The sequence below is a fragment of the Cololabis saira genome, chromosome 21 (assembly GCF_033807715.1).
Source record: "Cololabis saira isolate AMF1-May2022 chromosome 21, fColSai1.1, whole genome shotgun sequence".
In the NCBI taxonomy this organism is placed as follows: domain Eukaryota; kingdom Metazoa; phylum Chordata; class Actinopteri; order Beloniformes; family Belonidae; genus Cololabis; species Cololabis saira.
This window is the reverse complement of record NC_084607.1, coordinates 30825387-30846242: the sequence shown is the minus strand read 5'-3', so window position 1 is coordinate 30846242 and position 20856 is coordinate 30825387. Positions and strand designations below refer to the sequence as shown.

Sequence of the window (20856 nt, the reverse complement as noted above, 5' to 3'; positions counted from 1 at the left end):
GTCGTATTCTCCTCTCCAGTACCCTGGCGTAGACTTTCCCAGGGAGGCTGAGAAGTGTGATCCCCCTATAGTTGGAACACACTCTCCGGTCCCCCTTTTTAAACAGAGGGACCACCACCCCGGTTTGCCACTCCAACAGCACTGTCCCCTTCCTCCATGCAATGTCGCAGAGGCGTGTCAACAAAGACAGCCCTACGACATACAGAGACTTGAGGTACTCAGGGCGAATCTCATCCACCCCCGGTGCCCTGCCACTGAGGAGCTTATGAACCACCTCAGTGACCTCGGCTTGGGTGATGGATGAGCACGCCCCAGAGTCCCCACTCTCTGCTTCCTCAGTGGAAGGCATGTCAGTCGGGTTGAGGAGATCCTCGAAGTATTCCTTCCACCGTCCGACGATGTCCCCAGTTGAGGTCAACAGCTCCCCACCCACACGGTAAAAGGTGCCGGCACTGCTTCCCCCTTCTGAGGCGCCGAACGGTCCTCCAAAATTTCCTCGAGGCCGACCGAAAGTCTTCCTCCATGGCCTCCCCGAACTCCTCCCTGACCGGAGTTTTTGCCTCCCGGACCGCCCGAGCCACGGCTCGCTTGGCCTGCCGGTATCTATCTACTGCGTCAGGAGTCCCACAGGCCAACATAGCCTACATACAACATAGCCAACATAGAGTCTGCGCAGCGCACAGCCAGAGATCTGCGCGCCCAGCAACGAGCCCGGTGGCGCAGCTGAGCCAACAGAGGAGCGCACCTGGACGCAGCTGTAGCGCATCAGGTCAATTACAGGAAGCACTTATAAGGATCAGAACTGCTGGCAGACCCTTGTGAGTTCGTGTTGTCACTCCTGTGTCTGGTCGTGGGTTCCTGGAAAGATTGGATTACTTTTTGGGTTTTTGTTGAGGACTTTTTCCCTTGGATTACTTTGTGGAGTTTTTTGCTTTGTTCCTGTATTCTTACAGTGAGTTTCTTCCCCTGCCATTTAAGGAGGCAGCGCTTTTTGTTTTTGAAAATAAACTACGCCTTTTTTGGGCTAACCTTGAACCTGTCTGGTGTCGTGCGCTTGGGTCCAAGGACGGCAAGCAGCAGCAGACGGCAATACTACAACAGCTGCAGGCGTTAACAGCGACCCTCACCACCCGGACACCAAACTAACCTGCACCTGCGAGAGCCGTCAACCCACCTCCAGAGGTTCCGCGCCCTGCTCTGCCCGGTCTGCTACCCCAGGAACCCTGCATTGCCAGCCCACAACCTTTTGGGGGCAACTTCGAGACCTGCTCCACGTTCGTCATGCAGTGTGAGTTGGTGTTCACTCACCAACCCAGCCGGTTCACCTCGGACGCTGCTCGAGTGGCTTACATTACTAACCTGCTCACTGGGCGGGCAGCCCAGTGGGCCGCCGCTTCCTGGTCCATGGGGGCCAGTTTCCGTCACTCGTACCGCGAGTTCGTGGCTGAGCTCCGGAAAGTCTTCCACCACCCGTCCAGTGGTCAGGGCCCCGGCGACCGGTTGGTTCGTGTTCGACAAGGTACTGGCACGGTGGCGGACTATTCGGTAGAGTTCCGGTTGGCCGCAGCAGAAAGCGGGTGGAACGATCCTGCACTTCGGGCTACCTTCCGAAGGGGACTTACGACGCGGTGAGAGAGCAGCTGGCTACACGGGAGGAGCCCAGCTGCCTCGACGACCTCGTCAGCCTGGCCATCCGTGTTGACGGAGGTCTCAGGGAGCGAAGGCGAGAGCGAGTTCGGGGGTTCCTTCGTGAGACCCAGGCCCCTGGCACACGGGAGGGGGATTCCGTTGTCCCTTACAATGCGCCATCGGGCTCCTTCCGGTCCTCCACGCCGCAGATTGCGAATGAAGAGGAGCCCATGCAGTTAGGGCGCACACGCGTTAGTCCAGCCGAACGAGAGGCCCGATTTAGGGCCGGGCTCTGCCTCTATTGCGGCCAGAAGGGATATCGCATTAGCAACTGCCCCGTGCGGCCAAAAGATTAGGCTCACCAGGACCCCGGGAGATCCTAGTGAGCCAGCTTTCATGTTCCCGCAATCCGTTACCACCCAACCGACGGGTTAACGTCACCCTGGCCTGGGGGGGTCAGAGAATTACGGTGGGGGCTCTCCTCGATTCTGGGGCCGACGACTGTTTTTTAGATGTGGAGTTCGCCGCCCAGGCTAAGGTTCCTCTGGAGGCTCTGGGGGAACCCGTGGAGGCCTTTGCTCTGGACGACCGTCGTCTGGCCCGGATCACCCAGTGCACCCGTCCCATTTCCCTCACGGTGGTGGGTAACCACGTCGAGACCCGTCAGTTTTTTCTTATTCCGTCCCCGTCGGCTCCGGTGATTCTCGGGTACCCATGGCTCATGCAGCATGAGCCGCACGTGGCCTGGTCCTCGGGGACCATCCTGGAGTGGGGTGCTTCTTGCCACGCCCATTGCCTCCAGGCGGCTCATGGCTCGTTACCCCGGTCGACCCCCAGCGTCACCTACCCGGATCTTGCCTCTGTCCCCCGAGAGTACTGGGATCTGGGGGAGGTATTTAGTAAGTCCCGAGCCCAAAGTCTCCCCCCACATAGGCCTTACGATTGCGCGATCGACCTCCGGCCTGGGGCCCCCCTTCCCAGTAGTCGTCTATACAGTTTGTCCGTTCCGGAGAAGGCCGCCATGGAGGAGTATATCTCGGAGTCACTGGCAGCAGGGCTTATTCGGCCTTCATCCTCCCCGGTGGCAGCGGGTTTTTTCTTTGTTAAGAAGAAGGATGGGGGCCTCCGTCCCTGCATCGACTACCGTCAGCTCAACGACATCACGGTCAAGAATAAATTCCCCCTCATGAGTTCCACCCTTGAGCCCCTGACCCAGGCTACTATCTTTTCTAAGCTGGATCTAGGGAGCGCCTACCACCTGGTGCGGATCAGGGAGGGGGACGAGTGGAAGACCGCGTTCAAGACACCCCGGGGTCACTACGAGTACCGTGTAATGCCGTTCGGTCTTACCAATGCCCCAGGGGTGTTTCAGGCGCTTATTAACGACGTGCTCCACGACATGCTGGATGAATTCGGGGTGGTGTACCTTGATGACATCTTGGTCTTCTCTAAGACCCTCGGGGAGCATGTCCAGCACGTCCGCCGGGTGCTCAAGCGTCTCCTCTTGAACCGACTCTATGTTAAGGCGGAGAAGTGCCAGAGTTTCCTTGGGTTTGCGAACTTTTACCGGAGGTTCATAAGGAACTACAGTGCTGTGGCGGAACCCCTCACCAGGTTGACCTCCCCCTCCCAACCTTTCATCTGGTCTTCGGCTGCTGACGCCGCTTTCCAGTCCCTCAAGGAGAGGTTCACCAGCGCCCCGGTTCTGCTCCATCCAGACCCCGGGAGGCAGTTCATCGTGGAGGTGGACGCCTCGGACACTGGGCTGGGGGCGGTCCTCTCCCAACGATCGGAGAGGGATCTGAAAGTACACCCATGTGCGTTCTTCTCTCGGCGTTTTCTTCCCGCGGAGGAGAACTATGATATCGTGAGCTGCTGGCTGTGGTGGCTGCTCTGGAGGAGTGGCGCCATTGGCTTGAGGGGGCGGAGCAGCCGTTTATCGTTTGGACTGACCATAGGAACCTCACGTTTATTCGGGCAGCCAAGCGCCTTAATGGTCGACAGGCTCGTTGGGCCAGCTTCCTCAGTCGGTTCGACTTCAGTCTCACCTATTGTCCCGGCTCCCGTAATTGCAAGGCGGATGCCCTGTCCCGGCTGCATCAAGGGGGGAGGCCGGCCACCGAGGAATCGGTACCCATCCTTCCCGGGGCCCGAGTGGTGGGCAGGGTGGCCTGGGGCATCGAGACTTTGGTCAGGAGGGCGCTGCGCTCCAACCCGGCCCCTAGTGGTGTGCCACCACAGAGGTTGTTCGTTCCTGAATCAGTTAGGTCCTGGAGTACTGGATTGGGGTCACTCTAGTCAGTTTGCCTGTCACCCTGGGGTCCACCGCACATTCGCCTTTCTGGCTCGACGGTTCTGGTGGCCTGGGATGAGGAGGGAAGTGAGGGACTTTGTTTTGGCCTGTCCTGTTTGTGCCCGCAGCAAGGCTTCTCACCAGGCACCGGCCAGCCTACTTCAGCCCCTTCCTGTTCCGAGCCGTCCCTGGTCCCACATTGCCTTGGACTTCGTGTCTGGACTACCGGTCTCCCAGGGGATGACAGTGATACTAACAGTCGTTGATCGTTTCAGTAAGGGGGTGCATCTGGTGGCCCTCCCCAAACTCCCCTCGGCTGCAGAGACGGCGGATCTCCTCACGAGCCAGGTGTTCCGGCTCCATGGTCTTCACCAGGATGTGGTTTCGGACCGAGGACCCCAGTTCATGTCCCAGGTATGGCGGGCTTTTCTCAAGGGGTTGGGTGCCTCGATCAGTCTCTCTTCTGGCTATCACCCTCAGACTAATGGACAGACGGAGAGGATGAACCAGAGTGTGGAGACGGCACTCCGGTGTGTGGCTGCAAAGAACCCTGCTTCCTGGAGTCGATTTCTCCCGTGGGTCGAGTACTCCCTCAACTCCCTGGTCAGCTCAGCGACGGGTCTTTCTCCCTTCGAGGCATCGCTGGGGTACCAGCCGCCGTTGTTTCCGGCACAACTGACGGAGGTGGCAGTCCCATCGGTGCAGGCGCATCTGGAGAGGTGTCGTCGTGTCTGGGGGTCCACCAGGACTGCCTTGCTCCAAGCAGCGGAGAGCGGCAGGCGGGGGGCCAACCGTCGCCGGAACCCTGCACCGACGTACCGTCCGGGGCAGAAAGTGTGGCTTTCTGCCAAAGACCTTCCCCTACAGTCGGCTGGCAAGAAGCTGGGGCCACGGTTCGTGGGACCCTACGAGGTCATGAAGGTGCTCAGTCCTGCAGCCGTGAGGCTGAGACTCCCGGCTTCCCTAAACATCCACCCTGTGTTTCATGTGTCGAAGGTCAAACCTGTCTCACGGAGTCCCCTGATGCCCCCTGCCCCGGATCCGCCTCCACCCACGATCGTGGATGGACACCCGGAATGGAGGGTCCACCGAGTGATGGACGTTCGACGGCGGGGGCGGGGGTACCAGTTTCTGGTGGACTGGGTGGGTTATGGTCCGGAGGAACGGTGCTGGGTGTCCCGCCATCTCATCAGGGACCCGGGTCTTCTGACTGACTTTTATCGGACCCATCCCGAGAAGCCTGGCAAGTCGCCAGGTGGCTCCCTTGGAGGGAGGGGTACTGTTATGGCTCGGCCTGCTGGGGTTTCCCCTCAGCCCGATCGCGCTGCAGAAGCAGAGTCTGCGCAGCGCACAGCCAGAGATCTGCGCACTTCACAGGATAAGTAAAATGGATCACTGCAAAAACTCAAAATCTTAACAAGAATATTTGTCTTATTTCTAGTTAAAATGCCTCATTTTAGTAAACAAATCTCATTACACTTAAAACAAGACTCATCACTGGAAAAAACAACAATTTTCACCTGTTTTAAGTAGATTTTCACTTGAAATAAGTGGAAAAATCTGCCAGTGGAACAAGATTTATTTGCGAGTAATGAGAAGATAAATCTTGTCCCACTGGCAGATTTTTCTACTTATTTCAAGTGAAAATTTACTTGAAACAGGTGAAAATTGTCAAATAAGTTATTTTTCTGTTATTTTTCTGGTGATGAAAATGTTGAAATAGCAGTAAAACCACATTCATTGATTAAATAAGGGATCGAAAGGGGGGATGGCAGTTTTACAGGGGGGATGATTTGGACCCTTTTTATTTCAGTGGGGATGCCATCCCCCCTCATCCCCCCTCATCCCCCCTCAACTCCAGTACTGGCTGTGATCCTCCACACATCAGACATCAGGCTGCGGACACAGAGCATGATGATGGAGGGACTAAAGGGGGCGGGTCTGGGGGTTTATAAGGGGCAAAAAGGGCTTGGGCCGGGTGTAGATCTGAGGTTAGCGTTGACACGCTCCATCATCTGCTCAGTGGATTTCAGGTGATGGGAGGATAAAGAAAGGGAAGGGGAGGAAGGCGATGACCTGTCAGGGGACTCGGGAAGGTCCTGGTCCATGGTCCTGGTCATTGGTGCTGTTACGAGGGCTGGAGGTAAATAAAGAGCACTCCTCTTGCCTCTGATGACTCTCTTTTCCAAAGCTCCACCCAGGTGGGGGCAGATGGAGCTCCTCTTCAAGGTTTCTGCTGGGATCTGTTTGTTCCCCTCTCTGAGATAAGTCCTCGTTTATCTCAGCCTTGGTACCGAGCATATGGATGACGCAGGAAGTAAAATATGTTGGTGGTGAACAGGTTCACCTCAGACTTTTTTAAATTAAATCTGTTTCCCCTAAAAAGATGCCTGCGTTCCCAAAAAATATTAAAATTGTTATCAAAATGCACTGAGCGGTCAGCAGATGCTGATAAAAGCCATTTATCCAGTGCCAACAACCTGCTGACTCTTTCCTCTCCCCCTCTGACGGGTGGTACCGGTCCACTGATGAATACATTTGCATTCAGAGAGATCACTGTGTAATAATCCAGTGAAGTCCCGTTTCAGAAATGTCAGATTGTTCCTTGGACACATAGTTTGACCCTGTATGCAGAAGACGTTTTTCACAGTTGGATATTCAGCTGCAATTTCAAGAACTCTCTCCTTCAGATCGTTGACCTCATCCTTAGAAAGCAGAAGACTTTATTGTTCTTACTGCACATCCGTCGCACATCATTTACAGCAGAGTTTCAGGCCCAGCCTTGAGCTTTCCTTGTGACCTTTTACTTTTTAACAGCTTTTTAGTTCTCGCCTTGCTGCTTTGGCCTGGATGGTCATCATGTGAATAATGCTGCAGGGCATCATAAACCTTTTTTAAATACTAACTGTGATTTCAGTTGCTGATCAATATTTATTAAAACACTGACAGTTTTGTTAAAGAACAACAGCCATTGTAAATGTGCTTAATTGTAGTGCATCAAACAACATTCACCAACTGTGACGGATAGTATAAAAAAATCTGAGCTGTACTTCCATGTTGAAACGCAGTTTCTGATTCTACTCTTCAGTCAAGCAGATTAGAGATTATATTGGCTGTAATTTTTAAAGTATAGCAGTCATAAAGTGTCAGTCTAGCTGATGCATTTTCAAATTTGTTTCACCTGAAAACCAATGTGCAAGGAGACTGCAACAATCCTCCATGGACCTCTGTTGTCATTGGTGTCCATTCCTCATTCATTTGTTCTCTAGTTGCCTGACACAGTCATGACTTAAAGACGTGGTCACAAGCAGTTCGGCCGTGATAATCCAGCCTTTACCTCCTGGTATGATAAGTTTTCTCATCTAGTTGAGAAGAATGGGATTTGGGATTGTGTTTTGATGACTGTCCCTCAATCAGGACTGGGAATATTTTTATGGGAAAGCCTGTCATGGAAAAATTCAAACATTATATACTTTCTAACAAAAGATCAACAGCTGTTTAAATGCAAAATACTAACGGGGACCAGCTGTGAGAAAGGAACTGATAGTGGGGGTGTAGAGGATGTAGATGCAGAAAGGACTACGGCTCTGCTGTAATGTATGCATAGATGCAGAAAGGACTACGCCTTTATAAAAGAAGTCAAACACATTGACTCTCCTCATTGCGCATCAGTTAAAATAAACTTTGGTAATCTTGAGCTCACCGGTGTTGTAATTTGTTATGGATCTGTACTTTACTTTGTGCAGTTTATAAAATTTCCACAACAAGCCATAAGTGACACCTTGTGTTACAGTGTAATTTAAGTGGGGACACGTTATACTCTAAACTCACTTTACTGAATCCTCCGTCCGTAAAAACAAATGCATGATGCCTTCTGCTGAACATAAAAGCATTTTCCATTGGACGTGTTTATGGTCCTTCTTTAGGAGAGTCAGCAACATTCATCACTGAACATGGGATCAACGTGGACTCTAACAGCTGAAGCTGATTTGAGAATATAAACAAACAATTTAACCTTTAATAAAATGTTCATGTTCATGAGTCATGTACCACTAACTCTGGTGAAATGTTATTTCATTATTTATCATGTCATTATTTATCATGTAACGATAACTCTGAAACCATGCTTGTGTAATCATTTTTCAACTGCTAACCACAGACCGTGTCTCTGTCACAGATTGTGGCTCTTTTGAGATCAGCCTTACACAACTGTGTTATCCACTTCCAAATTAGAGCACATATAGCATGATTTAACCTGTATCTGTGATGTCACTGCACTGTGAAAACCTAAACGATTCAATTGAATTAGACATATTTAGACCTAAATGGCTTATTAGACATATATTAGACCTAAATGGCTTCAGACAAAGTCACGGGGATGTGTTTTGTCAGTGTTTTGGAATTGATAGTGATTTTAAACTCTTTAACCTTTACTTTGAACATGTCAAACACTGTAATTGTAGCTAATGTGTCAGATAAACAATGTACATTGTGGTAAAATGTACACTTTTCCCCTTTGAACAGTGGTGTTGTTGTTGTTAATCATTATATTATACTGAAATAAATTGATTAAATAAAAAGGGAACATAATAAACTCTTAGACATGTGTACCTGGGTAAAGTCTCATCATCTGAGACAGGATATAATATATCAAAATTTAAAATACATATTGTGTCCGCTGTCCAGAATAAAGGTGGCAACATACCAGGAGTTACTAACTCCTTTTTGGATCTGGTACAGGTTTATTCTGGGACATGAAACATGAGTCAAGCCCCTTCGACGCCCCCAATAATAAGCCAATCAGAGTCGTCTAAAGTGGCTGAACGTTATTTAACGTCCCTCATCTTCAGTTATGACAGAGGAACAATAATAAATAAATCATTTGTAACTTCATTAAACTCAAATTCTTTTTTCATTCACTCCAATTAGTCAGATTACGGGGTTTGTATAGGAATAGTTTGTTACTTTTTAGTCAAAAAACAAGGCCGTTTCGGTTACGCAATCTGTACGTGATGACGTAGTGTGTGTTTACGTAAAGCGTACAGGGGACAAATAAGAGCAGCTACGAAGAGGGTTATTGTTACACTTTACCCAGGTAAAACGCCTTCCTGTCGCTATGAGCATGGTTTTATACATTTTTAATAACATAAAGCGCGCAAATAGAACATTTTCTCTTAAAGTAAGTGTCGTAATTCCTCGATATCGCTGATATCAGCCAGCTCTGGTGAACAGATGCTATTAGCTTTAGCCTCGTAAAGTTACCTAAGTTAGAGCAGACTCGGGTCTAACATCAGTGTCGAGGTCGTCGGGAGGTGACTGCTAATGCTGCTTTCGTTTCAATACAATGTGACATGGTTTAGAAAGAAGAAGACAGCCATAGCGATTAATAACATTTGAACTTTCCTGGACAAATTAAGCCTTTTTTCACCTGCTTAACATGCGTCATTACTTCTGCTGCATGGCTGTTATGAACATGTGTCGTAAAAGTGTTTGTCTTTCACAGACGAATGTCCAGCATGGCTTTGAGAAGCGCCGTGTCCCGTTTCCTGGTCCGACCCAGATGTGCCTTCAGCCCAGAGTCCAGATCCCAGGGAACCGCAGCGGCGCTGAGATACGGTCAGTCCTCCGGTACACCTGGATACACACCTGGATACACACCTGGATACACACCTGGATACACACCTGGATACACACCTGGATACACACCTGGATACACACCTGGATACACACCTGGATACACACCTGTTTACATCTGGTTACTAGTGGTGGGGGGAAAACTCGATATTGCAATATATTGTTGCGCTCTCTGTCGCAATAGATAATCGATAAACTGACGCCAAATATCGATATTTTATTACAACACACATAATGGATTTACGCAGTTGTCACCGCACTATTGTTCATACACTTCAATTTGTCCAGCTGTACAGTGTTTACATTTACAAGACTAGGAGGCAGTGAGGTACTATGCAAAATTAAGTTGCTTGCTGACTGTTCAGTATCAGAAACAAAGCAGTGCACTGTCCTGGTAAAACATGTCATTAATGTTCAAGCACTTTAATTTGTCCAGCTGTTCAGTGTTTACATTTACAAGCCTAGGAGGCAGTGAGGTACTACCGTATACAAATGCACTTTCTTTGTACATTGTATGAAGTTTTGGCATTGAATAAATACATAACTACAAACTTTTTCCTTTTTATGGGTATATTTTCTTTTTCAGTCACATATATCGTTGATAAAATTTCTTACAATATATCGAATATCGTGATATTATCGATATCGTGGGCCACATATCGCGACAGTATTGAATCGCTAATTACCTGTATCGTCCCACCCCTACTGGTTACATACCTATTTACATCTGTTTAGATCTGGTTACACACCTGTTTACATCTGGTTACACACCTATTTACATCTGGGTACACCTGATACACCTGCATTGTTCACAGAAAAAGGATTACTCAGCACACACCGTGGTATCTTGTCATCCAGATGCTTTCAGTTGCAGCTGTTAAGTAAATATCAGTCTGCAAGTACATTTGGACAGAAATTCCTCGTTTGTATTTGCAGACATTTTACAATTCTGACTGCACACTTGATGACTTTAGTACAACTTCAGTATAACTACAGTAACATTTTTGAAAGACCAACTTAAAATCCTATCTCTCTTCTTAAGATTATAAATCAGGGTTTACAGACTAGAGATCTGGAGACTTGCAGCACTTCTATTAGATTCCTTCACAAATCAACTATTGGCTAACGATACTCGTAATAGTCGCTGATACTAATTACATCATGGAAGGACACAGTTTGGATGAATACATTCTGAAGGCTTGTAGTGATATTGAAACATGTTTGATTTTGCCACAGAAAACAGTGCCTTTTAAAAACCACTTTACACCTAACAACTGAAATGACAGGATTACACCCCCACTCAATCAAGACTATTAATCATTTACTTCTTACTGGAGAAATTTGTCTGTGACCTCAAAATTGTTAGGGAGAAATATGACCTGCTATCAAAAGTGATACCTTTTTGCTGCTTTGGTGATCTTTAAGTCTTAATGTTGGTGTTCTTGAACCACCAGTTGGTCCGAAAATTTCCAATTGAGTTTTCTAGTGCTGAAACTTGTTGACGGAAACAAAAAAGAAACATCACAACAGAGTTAAGAAGTGTAGCTAGACATACCTTAACTATCTAAGACAGGTAGAAAGAGTGTTTTGTCTTCTTCATTTTATCATATATTGAATGAATATGATTTTAAACCTTTGCTCTTGTGAATAATATTGATACATTTTCTGTTTTTTTTTCGTAGATGCCGAGAAACCTCAACAGAAGCCTAAAGCACGTAGGTGTTGATTCACAATAAAAATCCGAAATATTGCAGCATTATGCAAATATGCAGCATTGTTAAATACAACCCTTTTACTGAAAATTGTGTTTTTATCATCTTCTATTCTATTCTAACATTTTGCAGCTAAGGTCCAGTTCGACTGGCGTGATGCTCTGCAACTGGAGGGCCAGCTGACAGAGGACGAGATCATGATCAGGGACTCCTTTAGGACTTACTGCCAAGAGAAGCTCATGCCTCGCATTGTGATGGCAAACCGAAATGAAGGTGAGAGAGCAGTATTCACTTTAATTCTGCTCTAGTACTAATTTAATAACTTACATTTTGTTTTAAAGATGGAGAATTGGCATGTTTGGTTCATGCTAGGTCCCATCTCATAAAATCCATGTCATTATAAGAGGGCAATATTGTTGCGAAGTACAATCCCATTGTGTTACAACAATGTATTATTATTAGTATTATTGTTAGTACCATGAAATGGAATGAAAAGTAACATGACAGCTCATTGTGTCATTTTTATTTTCAGTGTTTCACAGAGAAATTGTGTCGGAAATGGGAGAGATGGGGGTCCTGGGCCCAACTATAAAGGGTGAGTCTGGATACATTTGGCTGTTAATGAATGTTTGTCTTGCTTTTTAATCTAGACCTTTTATTATCAAACCTCCATGTTTGTTTCATAAAAATGACACAAGAGGAACTTTGGACCTGTGTCCACTGGGCCTGTGGGTGGTTTTGTTTTCTGTGTGGTAATGAAACAATGATAAACCTCTGAGTCTAATTAAATTATCAGTTTTTAACGTGACTCCTTTTCCTGCGTGTGATCAGGTTACGGCTGTGCTGGGACGAGCTACGTGGCCTACGGGTTGATTGCCAGAGAAGTAGAGCGAGTGGACAGCGGCTACCGCTCAGTTATGAGTGTGCAGTCGTCGCTGGTCATGCACCCCATTAACGCGTACGGCACAGAGGAGCAGAGGCAGAAATACCTCCCCAGGCTGGGTAAGACAGACGGCTGTTTTCACATGTTTAGATGTTAATGCCTCGACTGGAAACAAGTGCTGAGCTTTGAGCAGCGGTGGGTCATGTATTTAAACAGAAGAGAGAGAGTGTGTGTCAATAATGCAGGTGGATTCAAACTTTGTTTTTGTTGCTGCACACTACGGCTGCAACTAAAGACTTATTTTCATTGTCTATAAATTCTATCAGTTATTGAAATCATTAATCAACAAATTGGATTATCAACTACGCAGTACCATAAACCATTTTATTTTGTTCATAGATTTTAAAATTAGTCGTAAGATTGTTTTAAGGCATGTGCCAACTTACAAAACCTTTGAAAATGATTTCTTCATTCACAAATATATGTGATTGATTTCACTCGTGTGATGAACAAACTTTGCCGCTAATAAGACTGTAAAAATAAATAAGGTTAGGTCAAGTTAAAACCCCTTTATACCATCCTGTCATCGCCATCAAACCCGTTTATCAGAGTACTTCTCAAAACCACAACTCCCAGACTATTTTAAGATATCTGGAAAATTAAAAAAAAAAATACCAGAAGTGAAAGAGGACATGAAGTTAGTTGGTGTGAAAGAAGAGGATGCAGAGGATGGGTCTGATGGAGGTGGCTGATTCGCTGTGGCGGCCGCTAAAGGCAAAAGAGAAAAGACCGGAAAGAAAATGCGCTTTTCCACTAGAACCTGCTCACCTCCAACTCTGAGGTGCAGATGTTCATAAACCTGGTGCTGAGGAGAGAATTAAAAAGGGATCTAGACGGCGATAAGGAACGACCAGATCTACCAGGAGCTCTGTCACTTCATAGCTGCTCGTGGCTCCAGCTGACTTTTCAGGAGCTAAAAAACCACCTAAAAACAAGCTAAAAGAAAAAAGTGTTGCCGCTTGAAGCTTCTCTCACTCCCATTTTTAACTTGATATTGAACACAAGCCACAGATTAAGCAGCTCATCTATCATCCCCTCCGGGTTCTACATCTGTGGTGTTGTTTTCTTCTTCTTCTTCATTTGTTTCACACAATCAAGTACGTCACAGCAGCTTTGCTCCGGGTGCTGGATTGTAGTGGAAAAGAAACCAGGCCAAGTTGAGTCGAGTTGAGATGAGTAGAGCCGAGTGGAAAAGCGCCAAAATAGAGCTTTGTGCGCTTATACAAGTCCTACGGTGCCCCAGGACTTCTGAGGTACAACAGACAAGATTGTTAAAGGTGTCACACTGGATTTACAGTCCGGTCACAGCAGTAACGTTAGCCTCCCACGTTACTCCTAAATGGTTGGTGGAAATCAAAAATGATGTGACACAAATATTAAATTATTAACTTCATTGGCAACTAGTTTTTTTTATTGCATTTATTATATTCTACACTGAGTTGTACAAACAGCATATGACAGACATTGCTATCTTTCATAAAGAGTATATTATTTTAAATTGTAAGTTCATGTTGTGCTGCTTTTCCTCAAAACTGCCCTCAAACTTAACAAATACGCTCGTATGCAATGCGTGTTCTTCATTTCAAAATGCGTTTCCCTTTTCTTTGCACTTCTTCTTTTAGCTCATCAAACTTCTGTTCTTGCATTTTTGCTTCATGTCATCAGATTATTTAAAAACAATACTGAAAGATAACGTGCTCAGCTGCACGCTGATGCTGCTGATCTCTTTCTGGGTGTGACGCTTCAGTTTCCTCCAGCCTGCTGCTGGTTAACAGGTTTCAGCAGCTGCTGTTTTCAGTCAGTTCATTTCTCAGAAATACAGAAGAACTCACAGCTTCAGTGCTTACATTTGACAGGGGTTTAGATTCTCAGGGTTCCCAGTTCACACTACCCACCTTTGACCTTTTGAGTTGTCCTGTGTGTTTGAGTTGTCCTGTGTGTTTTGAGAAGTTTCCTGCTGTCTTCTGCAGCTCGTGGAGAGATCCTGGGCTGCTTCGGCCTGACGGAGCCCAACCACGGCAGTGACCCCGGCGGTATGGAAACCCGGGCCAAATATAATCCCTCCAGTCGCACCTACTCCCTCACCGGCTCCAAGACCTGGTGCGTAGCCTCTGCTGGAACATCTGGAGTGTCATGTCGTGTTAACATGAAGCATTTCATCTGTTTTTTGATTTATTTCACCTGAGTGATGATACTGGGACAGCATTTTTGTTGCTTTTGATACTTGGATCAACTATTTGGATGTATTTGGATCTAAATATGTTGCGTCCAAACAGTGGTTTTGTGATCCCACAGCTGCCTCGTCCTCATTCCTAACACAACTGTACACGACGGAGCTGCTTTCTTAGAAGAAGAGACACTAGCCAGGCAGCACTCTCAAGCATTTTCAGTCGTGCAGCTGCGTTTCCCACGCACTGTCTCTTTCTGTGCCGTGCACATGTGAACAGGAAACTCAGATGACACAGTTTGATCCTCTTATCATTTCCATGGTCGTCCACATGGTGGAGCTCCTCGCAGCTCAAGTTCAGAACCAACTCACAAACACAGCCTCATATTTCATGTGTTGAGTGTCGCGCTTGTCCTATTTTTTTTATTTAAACCATTTTATTAAAGTATTTAAATAAATCATAGACATCACAAAACATGTTAATGCAGAACAGAGAGCATTTTCTGTAGTTTTACCAGTCATGGTACCTTTTTTTTTTTTTTTTTTTTTTTTTTTTTCCCCCATTGTTAAAAGATTAATAATAGTGGAGGGAGATAAAGCCATTTACAGCACATCGTACATACCAATCTACATGTAAATATTTAGGATTTACTTTTGATGAATTTATGACGATGGAAGCTGGAATTAAGTTGTTGGCAGTTTCAGCTGGGAGGGCGTTAGGGTCTGTGGTCAGCAAGATTAAGATATGTAAAACTCTTGGATACTCTACCTACTCACAACTGTATGATGCCTGTGTCTCCCCCATATTAAATGATGCTTCGGGGGTCTGGGGATATAAGGAGTCTAAGATTGTAGATTCTATAGAGAACAGAGCTGCTCGCTGTTTCTTGGGGGTTCATACATTTTCTCCGATTCTGGCCGTTCATGGCGACATGGGTTCCATAAGACGTAAATGTGAGATGATTAGATTATGGAATCGTTTACTTAATATGCCAGAAGACAGGGTCAATAAGAAAGTTTTTATTTGGAGTAAATTAAATGGCTCGCCATGGGCTAAAGAAATATTTGCATTATTTGAAGTGGTTGGATTACAGTATATGTATAGTAATAACTTAACCTGTTCAATAACTTCAATTAGTTATAAGTTTTTGCTTTATTTGAGACAAAATGGTTAAATGATATTTTGTTCAAGCCCATATTACGAACATACATCCAAATCAAGCACAATTATGGCCCTGAACCTTATGTTAAAGCAAACCTAACACGAAATCAAAGGTCTTTAATGGCTCAGCTGAGAACAGGAATCCTTCCCTGGAATCTTGAAGTTGGCAGATTTAAAAACATTCCCGAAGATGAAAGGTTGTGTGAATTATCTGAACTTAATGAAGTGGAAAGTGAATCACATTTTCTGTTATATTGCCCTCTGTATGATGAACTGAGAACTCCATTATTTACTGAAATGTCTGTTTAAAAACCCAGAAATGTTCTGGTGCTCTGATGATGATAGAATGGACGGGTTGTTTAACTTCAATGTTTTTAGTTTGGCTTATTTTGTTTCTGAAGCCTGGATAAAGCGTCAGGATTGTTTTATATGTTTAATTGGTACAGGGTCTGTTGTCTGGCTTTCATTTGCTTTATGTTCCTTTTTCTTTTTTTGGTGTCTTGTAAGCCCACTCGGGCTGGGCACTTCATGTGCATGACACGTAAATAAAAACTTCAATCAAATATAGCAGGCCGTCCTAACGTTTACCCTGGCTTCCCTCAGGATCACCAACTCTCCCGTGGCCGACATCGCTGTGGTCTGGGCCAAATGTGATGATGGAAAGGTTCGCGGCTTCATCCTGGAGCGCGGCATGAAGGGCTTCTCCACACCCAAGATCGAAGGGAAGTTCTCTCTGAGAGCCTCGGCCACCGGGATGATCGTCATGGACGAGGTGGAGGTTCCCGAGGAGAACCTGCTGCCCAACGTGTCCGGCCTGGGGGTGAGTGGAGTTAGAGGGTTAGGGGATTCCTCATCATTGGGTATTTGTTCAGTTGGAGTATCTTAAAGAACTGCACGTTCAGTGACCTGGTTTAGTTATTTATAGGTAAAGTGATTTGTTCTCTTTCAGGGTCCGTTCGGCTGCCTGAACAACGCCCGTTATGGGATTGCGTGGGGATCCCTGGGCGCCGCAGAGTTCTGTTTCCACGCGGCTCGTCAGTACACACTCGACAGGTCAGAAAGCACAGAAGAGCTTCGTCTCTGCACGGCACAAAATGTATTTTTGTCCAATAAAAATACATTTTAATTTCACTTTTGTTTGTAGCCTATTTCTGGGTAAAGATGCAGTCAAAGAGCTTTTTTTCCCCCCTCTGTTATAAACCAGAATCCAGTTCGGCGTGCCTTTGGCGAGGAATCAGCTGATGCAGAAGAAGATGGCTGACATGTTGACGGAGATCACCCTGGGCTTGCAGTCCTGCCTGCAGCTGGGCAGACTCATCGACGAGAAGAAGTGAGGAAAACTACTCCCCCAAACCACACAGTCGCCACCTTGCTGCCAGAAACTTTTTTTTTCCCGTCCTTAAGCCAGTTAAGATCATATAATTGAAATACAAACACATAGTTTTCCTGAAACTCCCCAAGATTGTGACTTAGTGTTTACCCTTTATGACCGAATAAAACAGGGCAATAATTCTTTTTGCATGTTAAACAGGAAGAGTTTCACTTGCATATCTTGCGTTTAGCGTGTCCCAGAGTTTTAATCCATTAAATTGTTTGTAAAAATCACATAATAATCCAGTAAAATTGCCACACGGAAATCTTCATAGTTGACATTGCGGGTTATTTATAGATCCGGTACGCGTTCACAGCACGTCTTACGTTGACATACATTGACACATACATCATCACGTTGTGATTACTCAGCGACAACCCACGCACGCACACACACACAAGCACTACACACTCACTATACAAGCACACACACACACACACACACACACACACACACACACACATATATATATTATGGATCCACCAAAGTCGGTGGGCATGAAACGGTTTACTGTGAGCGAAGTTTTGGAGCTGATTTCAGTGCTGGATGAAGACGCGATATCTAAATGCGATATATAAAATTATATATCTCAAGAACGAACATATGAATTCCTGAGGTCTGAAAGACTTCTGTGTTATTTTTTTCCATTGACAAGTTTGAGGGATCTAGCTGTGGGATTTCTGTATTTAGAAAAATATGTGTAAAATTTAAAAAACTATTTACATTTGTTTTGTAGTTATTTGAACTTTTTAGCAATTTATTCAGTTAGTATGGACTTGTAACATATATTATTAAAGATTGGCTTATATGGGTTGTTTTGATGCATAGAAGCTTTTAGCTGATTCCTTTTATTCTTTTTTGTATACCCTTGTTTTAACTAGCTGTTCTTGTGTTTTTTTTTAACCCAGGTCTTATGGCTTTAAGTTGTTCTTATGCTGTTTTAGCGTATCTTGCTTTTTAGGATTGTATGTTATACTAAACTCTTTTAGTGTGTATGTTTTATGTAAAGTGCTTTGTGTTGCATTTTTTACTTGCATGAAAAGCGCTATACAAATAAAGATTAATTTGATGGCAAATAAAATGGCAGTATAACATGCAAAAATGTAAAAAATGTGTTTAGGCGACTTGTTCTATTGTAGGTCATAAAGGGTTAAAGAAATGACAAATAACGATGCAACAAAGATGTGTTTATAGTGATGAAGCTTTCTCCTGACTATGATCTCTCCTCACCAGAGCCGCCCCAGAGATGATATCCATGCTGAAGAGGAACAGCTGCGGCAAATCCCTGGACATCGCCAGGCAGGCCAGAGACATGCTGGGAGGAAACGGCATCGCAGACGAGTACCACATCATCCGGCACGTCATGAACCTGGAGGCCGTCAACACGTATGAAGGTGAGGCAGCGAAGCTTCCACCACCAGCATCGCTGCTTCAGCTCCAGCTGAGCTGCTTCTGTCCCCGTTTCACACCTTTGTGTTTATTCCCCTCCAGGTACCCACGATATCCACGCCCTGATCCTGGGCAGAGCCATCACGGGGCTGCAGTCCTTTACAGTGGAAAAATAGATCCAGCTTCTCTACGCAGCTGCTAACAAGACTCTGCTGCTACAACTGGACTCACGTGTCACATCTGCTTAGAGAATCAGTGTCTTTCTCTCTGGTTTGTTGAAAATATATCTGAGTGATTTAATTCCAGGGAAACTATATAATAATTATATAATAATAATTATAATATAAATATACAAAAGTCTGTCGATAAACTTTTGGACTGATTTACACTAACTACTTCAGAAGTCAGTTTTTCAGCTTAAAGAAGGATATTTTTCTAAAGCAGCAAGCCGTTATTTGTTGATTGACTGAAGACTGCTGCGTCTCACGGTTAATACTGAAATCATAAAGCACCAAACCTTAAACGACTACAGTGTTTCTGTCATTGCTTGTGGAGTTCATTTGTTTTGAATGTTTAATGTTTTTAAGAGATAATCGTCCAGTTACTAGGAATGAGGTGGTTATTACTTCTAGCACTTTACAGGCTGATTCACGGATGTCATGACTTCGTCGGAGGTCAAAGCTCTTGATCAGAGACTTCAATGTTTATAAAATGTTACAAAAATGTTTGCAGGTTTTTGAAGTTGAAATGTAATAATGGACTCCACACCAGGGCAAAGAAATGTCAATTTTTGTTCTTTTTTTTTTTTTCAATCCAAATACAACCTCAAATTAGAAAAAGACAAAACTACGGAGAATTCAAATAAAAAAAAACAAACATGGAGTGATTTGATTGACTGAGTCATTTCAATGGTCATCATGACATTTCAGCTACATGATGTTTGCTCTTATATGTCCACCTTAAAACGAAGTTGGGACAGTGACATTGGCCCGGTTTAGAGGTGCCGTTCCTGCTACAAAAGCATGTTGAGGACGGCAGTAGCACAGGACTGATGTTTCATTTCTTCACACCGCCTGTCGGACTGCAGGCAGTCCAGTCCAGTACCAGTACTGGTACTGGTACCGGCAGTACTGGAGATGAGGAAATATGAAATAAAAATGGTCAAAATCATCCCCCCTGTAAAACTGCCATCCCCCCTTTCCATCCCTTATGTCATTTCATCAATGAATGTGGTTTTACTGCTATTTCAACATTTAGAGTCATCACCAGAAAAATAACTTATTTGACAATTTTCACCTGTTTCAAGTAAATTTTCACTTGAAATAAGTAGGAAAATCTGCCAGTGGGTCAAGATTTATCTTCTTATTACAAGCAAAAAAATCTTGTTCCGATGGCAGATTTTTCTACTTATTTCAAGTGAAAATTTACTTGAAACAGGTGAAAATTGTTGTTTTTTTCCAGTGATGAGTCTTGTTTTAAGTGTAATGAGATTTTTTTACTAAAATTAGACATAAGACAAATATTCTTGTTAAGATTGTGAGTTTTTGCAGTGATCCATTTTACTTATCCTGTGAAGGACAGAGTCATATTGATAAGTTCAGAAAACCGTTTTTTATTGTTGTGTTTTGATGTATTTGATGTAAGCCCAGTGGATATTTAAAGCTTACAGAAGGCTGCATTTAACTGCTGCTATGTCATTCCTGCAGTATTTCTGCAGGTGTTTTGGTCACTGCTATTGTTTGTAATATATTATATTATTTGTAATCAGCACAAATTATCTATCCCCATATGATAAAATCCACCATCCCCCCTGATTTTTTTTTTTTACAACTTGAGTACTGGTACTGGTACCGGTAGCCTCTCCCTCTCCAGCCGTGCCTTTATAATGTGTGCAGGATGTCGGATTTGCATTCTTGTTGAAAAAAGCATGAATATCTCAGGAAAATACATTTTCAAGGCAGCATATGTTTCTGTACGATGTCAGTGCACTTTATTGATACACAATCAGAAGTGTAAATATCCTGACACAGCCTGGTACCATCAGTCCCGGTTGTTTGGACCTGAGCTCGTCTCCAGCGTGAAGTCTCATCCCGGAGCCCTCAGGGCCGGAGATGTTGATGCCGGCCCTGGATGAGGCTCTTTGTTGAAACAGACATCTGTAAACGTATTTCTCTCTGCAGAGGTGGGCGGAGGTTTCCCAGAAAAGTAATCCCTCGTGTGTGTCATGATATCAGCTGTGGGTTCGTTTCAGCTCATGCTGCAGGGCCGTGTGATCAGAGATTACAGAGGTGCAGTTCACGCACATATGCAAATCTCTTTCAATCCGTTCAGGGAGGTCCTTTTGAACATTTCAATGTTTTTCCTTACGCGTCTGTTCACAAGACTGCTTTTCCTGTAAACTCGTCGGTACAGTCACTTGCTCACATTACCCCTTTAAAATCCTCAGTCTTTCTTTTTGTCCTTACCTCATTACTGGCCTTAAGTCGCCCCATATTATGTTTTTTGGGTTGATTAAAAAATGTTGGATTCATTCTTTCTGCAGATTAATAAAAGTC

At 45.0% G+C, this 20856-nt stretch overlaps 1 protein-coding gene across 1 annotated transcript; it reads left to right on the top strand.

Moving 5' to 3' along the window:
* The first annotated feature begins 8934 nt into the window (after positions 1-8934).
* On the top strand, positions 8935-19183 carry gcdhb (glutaryl-CoA dehydrogenase b). Its single transcript, XM_061711052.1, has 12 exons — positions 8935-9017; positions 9426-9538; positions 11239-11271; positions 11401-11541; positions 11801-11863; positions 12100-12270; positions 14182-14311; positions 16144-16360; positions 16490-16593; positions 16745-16870; positions 18146-18306; positions 18404-19183. Exons 2-12 carry the CDS (start codon positions 9430-9432, stop codon positions 18475-18477), a joined length of 1329 nt encoding a protein of 442 aa, XP_061567036.1. The 5' UTR covers positions 8935-9017; positions 9426-9429; the 3' UTR covers positions 18478-19183.
* The last annotated feature ends 1673 nt before the right edge of the window (positions 19184-20856 follow it).